The sequence below is a fragment of the Xenopus laevis genome, chromosome 8S, assembly GCF_017654675.1.
Source record: "Xenopus laevis strain J_2021 chromosome 8S, Xenopus_laevis_v10.1, whole genome shotgun sequence".
In the NCBI taxonomy this organism is placed as follows: Eukaryota; Metazoa; Chordata; class Amphibia; order Anura; family Pipidae; genus Xenopus; species Xenopus laevis.
This window is the reverse complement of record NC_054386.1, coordinates 83,895,499-83,908,537: the sequence shown is the minus strand read 5'-3', so window position 1 is coordinate 83,908,537 and position 13,039 is coordinate 83,895,499. Positions and strand designations below refer to the sequence as shown.

General features: G+C 38.1%; 1 protein-coding gene across 2 annotated transcripts in view; it reads right to left on the bottom strand.

Moving 5' to 3' along the window:
* Positions 1-13,039, bottom strand: part of dpf1.S (double PHD fingers 1 S homeolog) — a 55,958-nt gene that overhangs the window by 18,343 nt on the left and 24,576 nt on the right. For both annotated transcript variants that reach the window (XM_018233296.2, XM_018233297.2), the window contains exons 5-7: positions 2,917-3,044; positions 2,690-2,779; positions 188-266 (exon numbers count right to left, since the gene is read on the bottom strand). In XM_018233296.2, the coding sequence (XP_018088785.1) occupies positions 188-266; positions 2,690-2,779; positions 2,917-3,044 (297 nt within the window). The remainder of the gene's footprint in view (positions 1-187; positions 267-2,689; positions 2,780-2,916; positions 3,045-13,039) is intronic.

Genomic DNA, 13,039 nt, shown 5'->3' with positions numbered 1-13,039 from the left:
ACAATTAAGATAATAATAATTTTAGTCTATGAACTGTAAGTAGCTGATCTAATGCCATATATGTCATTGGTAACATTTGACCAATATTTACCAACGTCAGCGCAACTTGACTTGGTAAAAAAAAAATACAAAAATAAAAAATCTTGAATTACCAAATCTGTTTTTCTTAAGCGATTATTGCACTTACTGTCACAGACGTAGGGTTTGTCTCTGTCTTCTAGAGTTGAGAGGTCCTGTCTTTTTTTCATGCCTCCAATTCCGCAGGCCTAAAAAGAAAAAGTAATTGTTTGTTTTATCCCATTGCCCTTTATCCTTCTTGACATACAGTATTCTGTCTGCATATTTCATATCTGGTTTTAGGGTTGGATTTGAATTATCATAATTTTTTTAAAAAAAATTTCCAGCTAATAGTTTCCTTAGTGGTAGCCTGTCAGTATTTGCATGGCAGATGTATGGGACTGTTCCCTTTTTGGGTGCATACATGGTTATAAATTGTCCATACATAGCACTTTATTCTGATATTGGCAATCTAGTACATATGTCCTGTCAAGAAGCATGCTGAGTAGAAAGGGGGGTTTTCTGTATACGTGTGGCAGGAATAGGGTTTAGAATAAAGAAAAATGACAAGGTAAATGGATAAAGGCAGAAGTAGAGATTGAGACGTATGGAAAGAAAAAAAAAGACACTTAAGGAGTGGAGGGCAGCGAGAAAGTAATGACAAATCTAGGCGATTTGAACAGTAACATGGAGTATGTATATATATATATATATATATATATATATATAAAAATATATTATGGTATACTTTTTGACAATAACATACTATTTAGTCGACTGTACCGTTCTCTCTTCTTCTGCATAATATTTGCTGTCTATTGATTCTATTTGTTTAATGTGAAAATCAAATAAAATATTTCAAACAAAAATATATATAAAAATATATATGAGCGTAGGACTGGCCAGGTATGGGATGACTTTGACGTAGTTGGCCAGCTTAAATATATTGCAATATATGGACAAACAATCCCTGTTTTGTTTAAAGGGTAAGGCATTTTTCAGTAGCAGCATGCACAAAATGTCTCTGTCTTAAATATATTGATAATGGGTTGAGTGCAGAGGACCTCTTGTATTTGTCTATATATATATATATATATATATATATATATATATATATATATATATATATATATATATATATATATATATATATATATATATATATATATATATAGATTCAAAGTCCTAGCGCACACCATCCATTAGTTGTTCAAAAAATATATAGATCACACACATACCTGGGTGCTACCCTATAAGAGCTGCATTATCCATATTCCATTGAAAAAGGTGCACACCAGGATTTTTCGATTAAAACTTCATGTTTATTAAATAAGTTTAAAACAGGAACCGGCCAACGTTTCGGTCTTTCTCTAAGACCTTTATCAAGACCCTGTTCACATTAAAACATCAGTGTTTAAATACCAAAAAACATGACACTCACCCCTTTGTGCACGCCCACATAATCAAGTGACAACATATATACAGTATATTTAATACCCCTGTCCGGTGCTGAAGATGAGTGCCGTGGGGGAGGCGGGGGGCGGCAAAAACAAAGGCCACCTCAGGCGGCAAATTGGGAAGGATCACCCCTGGGAGGAGGATTCTTGTCCTGTGTTTCTCTGAAGGCCGAGATCCGCATTCATGTGGCCCTAGCCTTACCGAGGTTACAACCTCCAAATGTTGCCCTTTTTACTGGACACCACACCTGACAGAGGCTTGACGTTTTTACATGAAATTTTACTTTAATATGCAGATATAGATTTACAAGCTCTTTTGCAATATGTTGGGGCACTGTGTAAAATATACATAGAAACAGAGTGCAATAATTTGCATCTTATCCCATTCTCTAATATGCATTTCACAACTTTTTGGGAATTGGGCTTGTAATTTATAGATATGTGTGAGTGCAGAGCATTTCTTTATCCACTTTCTCTCCCTCCATTCACCCCACTAATGTCTGGGATGTCTGCCAGTATTTTCTGTTACCCACACACAGTGGTGGTGCAATTTGCAATCTCTGCTATTTTTGCTGTTTTATCTGGCCACATGTGCAAGAATTACAGGACACTCATTCACTGGAGCGAGTACAGGCTTTTTCACACACGCAGCCTTAATTCTTGCAATTGAACTATCTGCTGTGAGGGTTCAACAGCACAATGACAAGAGGATTGAAGTTTCTCTCTTACTATTAATGGTTGTGATGTGATGTATGCAACTCCATATGTTCTATGTATATAATGCGTGTGATTTAATTGTATAAACACACTTATTTTACATCGTTGTGAAATATGTTGGCGCTATATAAATACATGTTAATAATAATAATACTAAGTGCAGGGTATTGGGAGACAAAGTACCAGATGGATGAGTGCAAGAGATGTAGTTCAGCTAGAACATAATTCAGTACTGTTACTGTATAACTTTATTACTATACCCCTGTTTGTGCTCACACCTTGCAAAGTGTACAATTTGTGCTGCTATAAAATAAATATATACATACATATAAACATACACAGAGATGGCACCAGGACATTTTTGCTCAGATGTTTAAACCAACTTTTCTTTCACCAAACCAGTCTTCAAAACAGTTTCACATCTCACATAATAGTACAATGTGGTTACCATACCATACCTTTCCTTTAGTTCTGTTCTTGCGTTTTGGGGTATCATCATCAAGGTCTTCTCCCTCCAGCTCATGAGGGATCTCCCCAATCTGTGGTTTCTGAAAAGATTGCGTCCAGAGTTATCATTATTCAGTTGTGATGCTAGTTGCACTGGTTTCTGTGCTGCCATGTAGTAATTATCTGTATTAATTACTAACGAGCCTTATACAGTATGTATACCATAATGACAACCCACCTGACAGTCACTAACAGCCTCTTCCTCTTTGAGCTCCAACTTCTTGTCCACTGTCTCAGCACACAGCAAGGCTTCTAGGACTGGACCCTCAGGCAAACTACTTTCCTTCTTCATGGGTACTTCATAGTCTGGCACAAGGAACAAAGAAGAAAGGGGTTAGTGCATATGTGTGCATATTACCTAGCTCAGGATTAATGCAACAAGGGATTCTGCATAACCAATTCATCTACTGGGTTAACATGACCATAGAGGACACATAATCAGCTTGATGAATACTCTTGACTATGGTACAAGTGTTCTGCAAAGTTATTGATATATGTCTGTGAACAATAAATGAATTGGCAACACAAATGGTTAAAAGGGCAACCTAGATAATGTGTATAAGGTTGTTGCTACAGGCTTGAGTGGAAGGTCTGGATGATCATCATATGGGGAAGTAACAGCACCGTAAGTTTAGATGGAATAGCCGGTAGAAAGGTGAGCTTGTTTGGTGCTATATGATATACAGTATGTAAACTGCAGTAAAAGGGCAACATACAACCGTGCATCCAATTATCAGAACATGTATTGCATTCTGTCTATTGCACATTTTATTTGGTGCTTTTTCAGCTTACTCTGGTTCCCTTCTCTCTGGTTTTTTAGGAGCAATTGTGATTAGAGGAGAAGACAGTTACTTATAGATAATGCTTCCCAATCAAAGGTCAATAAAATATACTCCTTAGCTGTAAACTTGAGGCACAGCACTTGGTGGAAAAAGACTTGTTAATGTAATGCTGATTATCTGATTTGTGGGGTAGTAAAGGTAAAAAGTCATTCTGCTTCAGGACTGTTCAACCCTTTATTTCTGTCTGCCTGGATATATACAGGTATAATGATGATTTTAGCAACACACACACACACACACATATATATATATATATAGTGAATAAAGTACCCCCTCTTGTAAAATATAAGGATATTATAAGTTACCGAGGAGTTTCATGACCATATAAAAACACGAGGCCGAAGGCCGAGTGTTTTTATACAGGTCATGGAACTCCGAGGCAACTTCTAATATCCTCATATTTTGCAACTGGGGTTACTTTATTTATTATAATACACAAATTTCAATGTCAAGTGACAGAAATGATATCAGAACTCACCGTTTATAACTGATGACATCAGAACTCACCGTTTATAAGGATATAATTTACAGGATATTCATGGCTTTTGTGTATTATATATATATATATATATATATATATATATATATATATATATATATTATAATTAAACAAATCACTACTGGTTATTACTGTTGAATAAAAGGATATGATTTAGTGACCTCAGTTCAAGTGTGCACTGCTATTACAACCACTTGGTGTTAACTGATTATAGATTCTATTGAGACACATTGTTTTGTTATTATTTATTTTAAGGGCTAAATTACATTACAGCCATTTATACATATTGCCTCCATTTGGACTTGGAGTTGATGACCTTGTGCAGAGGAAGGTAATGAGGAAATGTGGATAAAGCTGGCCATAGATGCAAAGATCGCATAGACGCAAAGTTTTTCGGACCGTGTGTGGAGAGTCCCGACATTTTTCGTCCGGCGGAGATCGGTCGTTTGGTTGATCGGACAGGTTAAAAGATTTCTGTCGGCTGCCGATAATATCTCTGCGTGAATTGCCGATCGTACGATTTTCAGTGGGAGACTGTAGCTGTGGTTGGACATAACTATTGTACGATTGCTGTCAGGGGCAGAACATCAGCTGATCTGTTCTTTTCTACTTTATTTGATCTGAATGGTTAGTGGCAGGTCGGGAGATGGGGAAGTCTGATCGTACAATGATTCGTATGATGGGATCTTTGCGTCTATGGCCAGCTTAAGGTGGCTGCTGGTTACGTTGGAAAAGAATTGTAAAGCACATATGATCATGGGGAAAGTGCCAGATTTGCATTTAGATTTCCCATTTGACAGATCAGAAGCATCAGCCTGAGCTCTACAGAATTGTAGCCTGACAACATACCATATACAGTACACTAGTGTCATCCACACTAAGGGCAGGGACACGCGCTGCTTTTTCGGGAGATTAGTCGTCCATCGACAAATCGCTTCTTCTTTGGGCAACTAATCTCTCCTAAATGCCTTCCTGCTGGCTAGAATGTAAATTACCAGTGGGATGGTACTCACTTCGACTTTCTGTTTCCTCATGAGGCATCTTTGGGCAACTTTGGAAAACAAAGCGTTCCGAGTGCCATCCAGCTGGAGATTTACATTTTAGCCAACAGGAAGGCAGTTCGGGGAGATTAGTCCCCCAAAGAAGAATCGATTTGTTGCTGGGCGTCTGATCTCCCGAAATAGCAGCGTGTGTCTCCTAAAAGCTAGATCTGGGAACATAAATTTATTTGGAAGGCAGGAAAAATATTTTATACTCTGCTTGTTGTTTTCTTCTTTTCAACTGCTTCTACTTAAAGGGATACTGTCATGGGAAAAAAAAAATTTTTCAAAATGCATCAGTTAATAGTGCTACTCCATCAGAATTCTGCACTGAAATCCATTTCTCAAAAGAGCAAACAGATTTTTTTATATTCAATTTTGAAATCTGACACGGGGCTAGACATTTTGTCAATTTCCCAGCTGCCCCATGTCATGTGACTTGTGCCTGCACTTCAGGAGAGAAATGCTTTCTGGCAGGCTGCTGTTTTTCCTTCTCAATGTAACTGAATGTGTCCCAGTGGGACATGGGTTTTTACTATTGAGTGTTGCTCTTAGATCTACCAGGCAGCTGTTATCTTGTGTTAGGGAGCTGTTATCTGGTTACCTTCCCATTGTTCTGTTGTTTGGCTGCTGGGGGGGGGGTAAAGGGAGGGGGTGATATCACTCCAACTTGCAGTACAGCAGTAAAGAGTGATTGAAGTTTATCAGAGCACAAGTCACATGACATGGGGCAGCTGGGAAATTGACAAAATGTCTAGCCCCATGTCAGATTTCAAAATTGAATATAAAAAAATCTGTTTGCTCTTTTGAGAAATGGATTTCAGTGCAGAATTCTGCTGGAGCAGCACTATTAACTGATGCATTTTGAAAAAAAATTTTTTTCCCATGACAGTATCCCTTTAATCTTTTGTTTTAATGATGATATTGCTGAATAATTTCAGGTATTCTGTGTTCTCGCAGCAGATGCCTGAGTTTATTCTGATAATAACATTCTCTTGACCTTGAACAATGTGCCAGACAGTAGTCATATGAATGAAGGGTGCATAGATTTTCCTGCACATAAGATGCAGCAGAATGTATAAACATATACAGTACAAATAGTATGACTGCATAGAAATCAGACAAAAGGATTGTTTGCTGGGCAGAAAAAATAAATGGAATGAGAGAAGGAAGAAGGAGGGAATGCATGGAGGGATAATGATGGGAATTGAGAAACACACTCCCTGTGAGCATTTTGGGTATAAAATTCACAAATCTTTATAAACATGCCTCTTGGTCTAAGAGAGAGAGGGCGGTAGTGCTTCTCAAAGTGTACACTTGCCATTGCACCATTTCCTCCCTGAATAAACAACATAGAAACCTATGTAACAGTATAATAAATTAGGGATGCACCGAATTCAACATTTTGATTTCGGCCAAACCCTTCGCGAATCCTTCGCGTAAGATTCGGCCAAATCCCGGACCAAATCCTAATTATGCAAATTAGGGGTGGGAAAAAAAGTGTGACAAAAAGTTACGCATTTTTCTTCGTCCGTTCATAATTTGCATGTGCAAATTAGGATGCGGTTCGGCCAGCCAGAAGGATTTATCCAAATCCAAATCCTGCTGAAAAAGCCCAAATCCTGCCCGGAATCCCGAACAGAATCCGGTACATCCCTATAATAAATATTTATTTATTAGAAAAAAGAAAATTGGAAAAGTGCAGGTCTGCCTCCAGAATTTATCATTACATACACAGCAAATATTGTATTGTAGGATAAACATTCCTGCCCTTTTTTTCAATCCACACACTTTTAAAGGACCAGTAAAATCAAAAAATGTAATTGTTAAGTAATAAAAATATAATGCAGTGTTGCTCTGTACTAGTGTTTGCTTCAGAAACACTACTATTGTTTATATAAATAAGCTGCTGTGTAGCAATGGGGGCAGCCATTCAAATGAGAAAAGGCTCAGGTTACACAGCAGATAAGCTCTGTAGAACATAATGGTGTTATCTGTTATCCACTATTTAACCTGTGCCATACAGCCTTTTTTCAATTTCCGCCATGGCTACTCAGCAGATTGTGTATATGAACTATAGTAGTGTTTCTGAAGCAAACACATCAGTTTTACCAGTGCAGGGCAACACTACATTATATTTTCATTACTTTAAAACACTTACATTTTTTGGTGTTACTGGTCCTTTAAGCAAGTGGCTTTATTATTTATTCAGCAATATCAATAAAAAGAGGTAGTAGGTAAGTACATCTGCCCTCATAATTATGTAAGTATATATGTAATTTAACTAAGGCCCACTTTATTTCCTTCTCCAGTAATGATATTTTATACTATTCTACCTTTTTTTCCCTGTATTTCTGTTCTCTACTAGTTCTCTAATCAGTCTCCATCCTCGTTTCTTCCTATAAGGCTCTTCATTTTTCTATCCCCTTCACTCTTCTAGTTGTTCCTTCTCTCGTTCAGTTCCCCTTATCTCAATGTCCTCTCGTTCTCTTCTTCCTACACCTCCTCTGCTATCACTGTCTTTTCCCCTGGCACTTCTGCTCACCCTTTTTCTTTTGCTTGATTCCTTTGGGTTGCTCAGCCACTATTTTCCAACTTCACCACAGTAAATTATACCTGGTGTCCCTGTTCTTTGATATTTTGCCACTGCACCTTTTTTAATGGTTTTCTACCATACATTCTTTCTTTTTTTTAGGTGCATCCCCCGCTTATAAAGTTTGCCTATTGAAGTAAAAATCCTATTCCTGCCAGAAAGCCTTTTTATTAAGACAGCTATTTTTTGCCATAAACTTAAGGATTTCTCACCACTAACACTGACCATTCCCAAAGAAGGAACCTAAAGGAGGCCATACACCTTGAGGTGGGCGATATCGGGCTGATCCGATCGTTGAGGATCATATATATATATATATATATATATATATATATATATGCTATTCATGAAAACAGCATGTGTTTAGATATATTTTATAGTCCAGTCATACTGTATACATACTGTATGTTGCATAAAAATGCATATTTACAGCTGGATATTCATGCACATGTATGTATGGGTCTGTCACTACCAGCCAGTGTGAAAAGTATGCCAAGCAGATGTTCTCCCTCCCAGATATATTAGACACAAATCCAAAAAGGCGATCCATTAGCACAGTTAAGGCCTTAAAAAGACACTTCAATCTGCAATTAGCCATAAAAAGCCAATCAAAGTGTAGGCAGGAAGTAATCAGTATGGTGCAGCAGAGGTGGGGGTGAAGGGGGTCTGGTTGTTTGGTGTGTCATGAAGACTGCAGCAGTACAAAGGCAGATGATCACAGATACATCACTCTGTATGGGTTTTACCAGTCTGAACTATTGCAAACGTGCAAAAGTAGCATCTACTACAGTCTGTCCCAGAATCAACATCCCCAGTGGCATGTATATCCCATTAGCACAATTCCTCAAGCTGTGTGTCCCAGTAACAAAACTGACTCTGCTCTGTCCCACTAACTTTATCCCCACTGACCTGTCTGTTCCAGTAACACATTAACTTTGTTTTGTGTCCCATTAAGCACATTCCATAATCATACAGCAAACATAATGCATTGTCCCCCCAAAAGGATGGGAACCAGAAATTTGGCTCTTAAAGTACCAGGAGTGACATTTTTGCCGCCCCTGGTACCTAGTGGGGCGCTGCCACCTGAGGTGAGGGGAGCGCCCCTGTCCGCACCAGCTAAACATTCCCAATCACAACAGTATATGGCATAACCAACAGCTAAGCAAGCACAATATCTATGAAAAAGCAACACACAGTCTTCATCAGCAACCTCACAACCCACTACAGAATGCAGCTGTTTATCAAGCGACCATGTACTGCCATAGCAATCCAATGGCCACAGTAATAATGTGCATTAATGTGCAGCACGGATACATTTAATGAAGAGTGGAGAGTAAATGGGCATATAAACACATCTTGAACTGTCTACAGGGCAAGTGAAATAATGAGTGAAGATAATATGTTCCAGGTTTGTCAGGCAACATGCCAGTATCGCTTTATAAACTTTTCTTAAATCTAAAACATTTCCTCCCCTTAGCTAGCCTCAGAGAAGCTCAATGACAAGGATTTTTTGGAAAGTGGCATTGCTGAAAAGGTTCCAGACTAAAAATGCCTTTTCTAGAAGCCTGAGCCTTACCCACCCTTTATAATCTATAGTTGCCCAAGCCCAAATTCTGGAGCCCTAAATTTAACCTGTTCCAACCCTAAACCTAGCAAGGAAGTCGGAGAAGGGGTAAGGGAATAAATCCAGCAATAAATTAGCATACTGACTGGAGTGCTACCTTTTCATCTGAATCCACGGTGGTAATACTTTTAACTCAAAGTTACCTGTAAGTCTAAAATGTGCATCACTACTCCAAACATCACTGGAATGAGTCCTTTCAGCAGTCTCCTCACTCCCCTTTACATAAACTATAGTAGATTGAAGCAGATCACCTCCCTAGACTTCTTAAATAGTGTCTGTCATAAAGGGGTGTATGGCAGGAGAATACAGATAAAAAAATAACAAGAGACAGACAGATTTCACTTCAGAACCTCCTTCCAGCAAAAAAATAATGATGCTTCAAGAGAACAACATTTTTGGAGAACCATGGGTTGGGCCAAGTTCTTTTTGTGCCACCCAGATAGCCGAGGCCTCCAAAAAATACATCTTTAGGCGACATCATGATCTTTGTATAATCCCCCATCCACAAGGGGTAATTTAATAAAAATCAGGGACATTTCCATCTATCCATCTATAAAGGCAGCACTGAGGGGCAGATTTACATATGGTCGAATATCGAGGGTTAATTAACCCTCGATATTTGACTGCCGAATGTAGATCCTTCGACTTCGAATATCGAAGTTGAAGGATTTACCGCAAATAGTTCAATCGAACGAAAAAACGCTTGATCGAACGATTAAATCCTTTGAATCGTTCGATTCGAAGGATTTTAATCCATGGATCTAACGATTTTTCTTTGACTAAAAAAAACAAATTTGATATAAAACCTATGGGGACCTTCCCCATAGGGGGCCTATGGGGACCTTCCCCATAGGAGGTCGAAGTTTTTTTTAAAGAGACAGTACTTGGACTTTCGAATGGTAGAATAGTCGAACGATTTTTAGTTCGAATCGTTCGATTTGAAGTCGAAGTCGTAGCCAAAAAATTCATTCGAAATTCGAAGTTTTTTTTATTCACTCGAGCTAAGTAAATGGGCCCCTTCATGTGTGTCATTTAAAGGAGTAGGGGGTTGAAGTTTTTTTTAAAGAGACAGTACTTGGACTATCGACTGGTCGAATAGTCGAACGATTTTTAGTTCGAATCGTTCGATTTGAAGTCGAAGTCATAGCCAAAAAATTCATTTGAAATTCGAAGTTTTTTTTATTCACTCGAGCTAAGTAAATGGGCCCCTTCATGTGTGTCATTTAAAGGAGAATGAAGGCTTAAATAAAGAAATAGGACAGAAATGTTGTACATTATGTTTTGTGCTTCTGTACCAGCCCAAGGCAACCACAGCCCTTTAGTAGTAAATATCCGTGCCTCCAGAGATGCCCCTGATGCTGCAATCAGTTACTGATCTTAGGGACCAACGCCTCATATTCTGTATATACAGAATATAAAAGTCACAATATTAAGGCCGTTCAGTAAATAATTCAGCCCAACCTCATTTTCTGCTTGATGATTTGTGACGTTCCCTAAGATTAGCTTCTCAACAGCTGCATAAAGCACACTGAGCATGTGAGAGTCACAGAATCCAAAATGGGAAACACATGTAACAACTTTGAAGGCATGGGTCATTACAACTAAAGAGATGCTGCTCCTTTAGTTTGGTTTGATACGTTCAGTTTATAAAATAAGGAATTTTAGCCATATTCATTTTTAGGGTTTAGTTTTCCTTTAAATGGCATCACAATGGAGTCTATAAAGCCCAGCAACCTGAACTAATTGCAAGAAGGGTTGCAATATCTGCCAAACTAGATGTTGCCATTGATGGGTACTGGGGCGTTGATGTTGAGGGGTTAAGTGATTACGTAAAGGGATGAAGCAGGCAGGGACTTTGTCTATGGGGGGTCCCAGCAGCTGAGTTTTGCCTAGAACCCTGGATAAGCTATATTGAACCCAAAAACCCTAGGGAAAACTGGCCTGTCTAGTTCTAAATTTGTTAGGCGGCAACCATAATTAGAAGTGTCATTGATATTTGCAATGCTTTGAATCTTATACTAAAATCATTGTTTACCAAGGTTCTCTAGATTGGCTACATGAATTTAGGCATGAGTGGTCACTGTCAAACAAACTCTCTTGGCTGCCAGTCTTTTTCTTGTGTGTCTATGGATAGACAGACCAATGTTATGAGTAAACGCCAACCTAAACAAAATACAAATCCAACAGCTGAATGCAAAAAATAATAAAAAAAAAACACAGAAGCGTTGGAAGAAATATTAAAAAAAGCTACTGAATTAGGCCAAATTAGGCTAAATTACTGAAAAAACATTTAAAATGAATGGAGCCAATTTTACTAATTGATCAGAAATCAAACACACACATTTATACAGTTGGTGTTCGAAACATCGGATTTTTTCAATAAATCTTGATTCTTTCACAAGTATTCCTGTTAAGTGCATTACTATGTTATATATATGATTTATACAATTTTTGGTCTGCTCCGTAGCACAGACGTCCTGCCTTTTTTTATGATAGAAATAAAATTGCATTTTCTTTTCAGACAAATATACAAAAAAAAACATTAATGCGTCTAGTCATGTGGTTTGATAGTTTCCATGGCAACTGCTTTTTTCATTTACCGAATAGCTGAATTAAAAAAAAAATGCTGAAGAAAAATGTGAGAGGGGAGAAGAAAGAACGAATGGGGGAGAGAGAGAGAGAAAGGTGGGGGGGAGATCGAGAAGAAGGAGAGACTAAGAAATAAAAAAATACAGAGCAGAAAAAGACACTAGACACAAAGAAGAAGGGTAATTTGGAATTAGAAGAGGAAAGGGATAATTAGTAAGGCATAACATCAAGTTGGAGGACTATGAAAGCATTGCTTGCAGGAGCAAAGAGTAAAGAAAAAGGACAAATGAAGAATGTGAATAGGAGGGACAAAGGCAGCTTTTTTGTTCTCTGGCTTGAATTCTGTGAGTTCAAGTTCAGCAATAGCTGCAGTGCCAAATGTAGGTCCATAAAGATAACTGATGGGTGCCAAGGGCCTGGAATGTAATGTCAAATATATAGACAGTAGATACGAGAATTCACAAATTATGCAAACCACCAAACACGTATCCTATCCTTCCTCCACTAATGTTCATTTTACAATAAATAATCTTTATACAGGCTGGAGTTAGAGTCCCTGGTAATGTAGAGGGCTTTGGCCACATCTGAAGAGGAGGGGGAATTCCCACCTACAGGCCTCCATCTGCTGCTGCTCACACATCCCTGAAGTACATACGGACAAAATCTCCCACAATATAATATATATATGTTCTTATTCCCAAAACTGTTCTTGGATGCTGGGAGCGCAGAGTAAAATCTATCTTTGCCCTATCCTTATGAGAAAGCCCTGTTCTATATATATTTCTATACAGTATATATCTATCTAACTATCATCAGTCTATATTATGTACATGTGTATATATATATATATATATATATCAAACACCAGCACTAAGGGTTCTTAAAGTGTCAAAAAAATAATGTATCATTGCATAGTATGTACAACCGACGTTTCGGTCCCCTGTTATATATAAATATATATATATACAGTACATATTTAAATTTCAGCAAGAGACAATCTCTGTTCATTCACCAATCGTAGCACAATGGAAAATACTTTCATGATCTTTGCGGTTGGCATGGTTCTGCTGTAATTCAACATTGCGATACATATCAAGATCATGTTCCTGCTCCC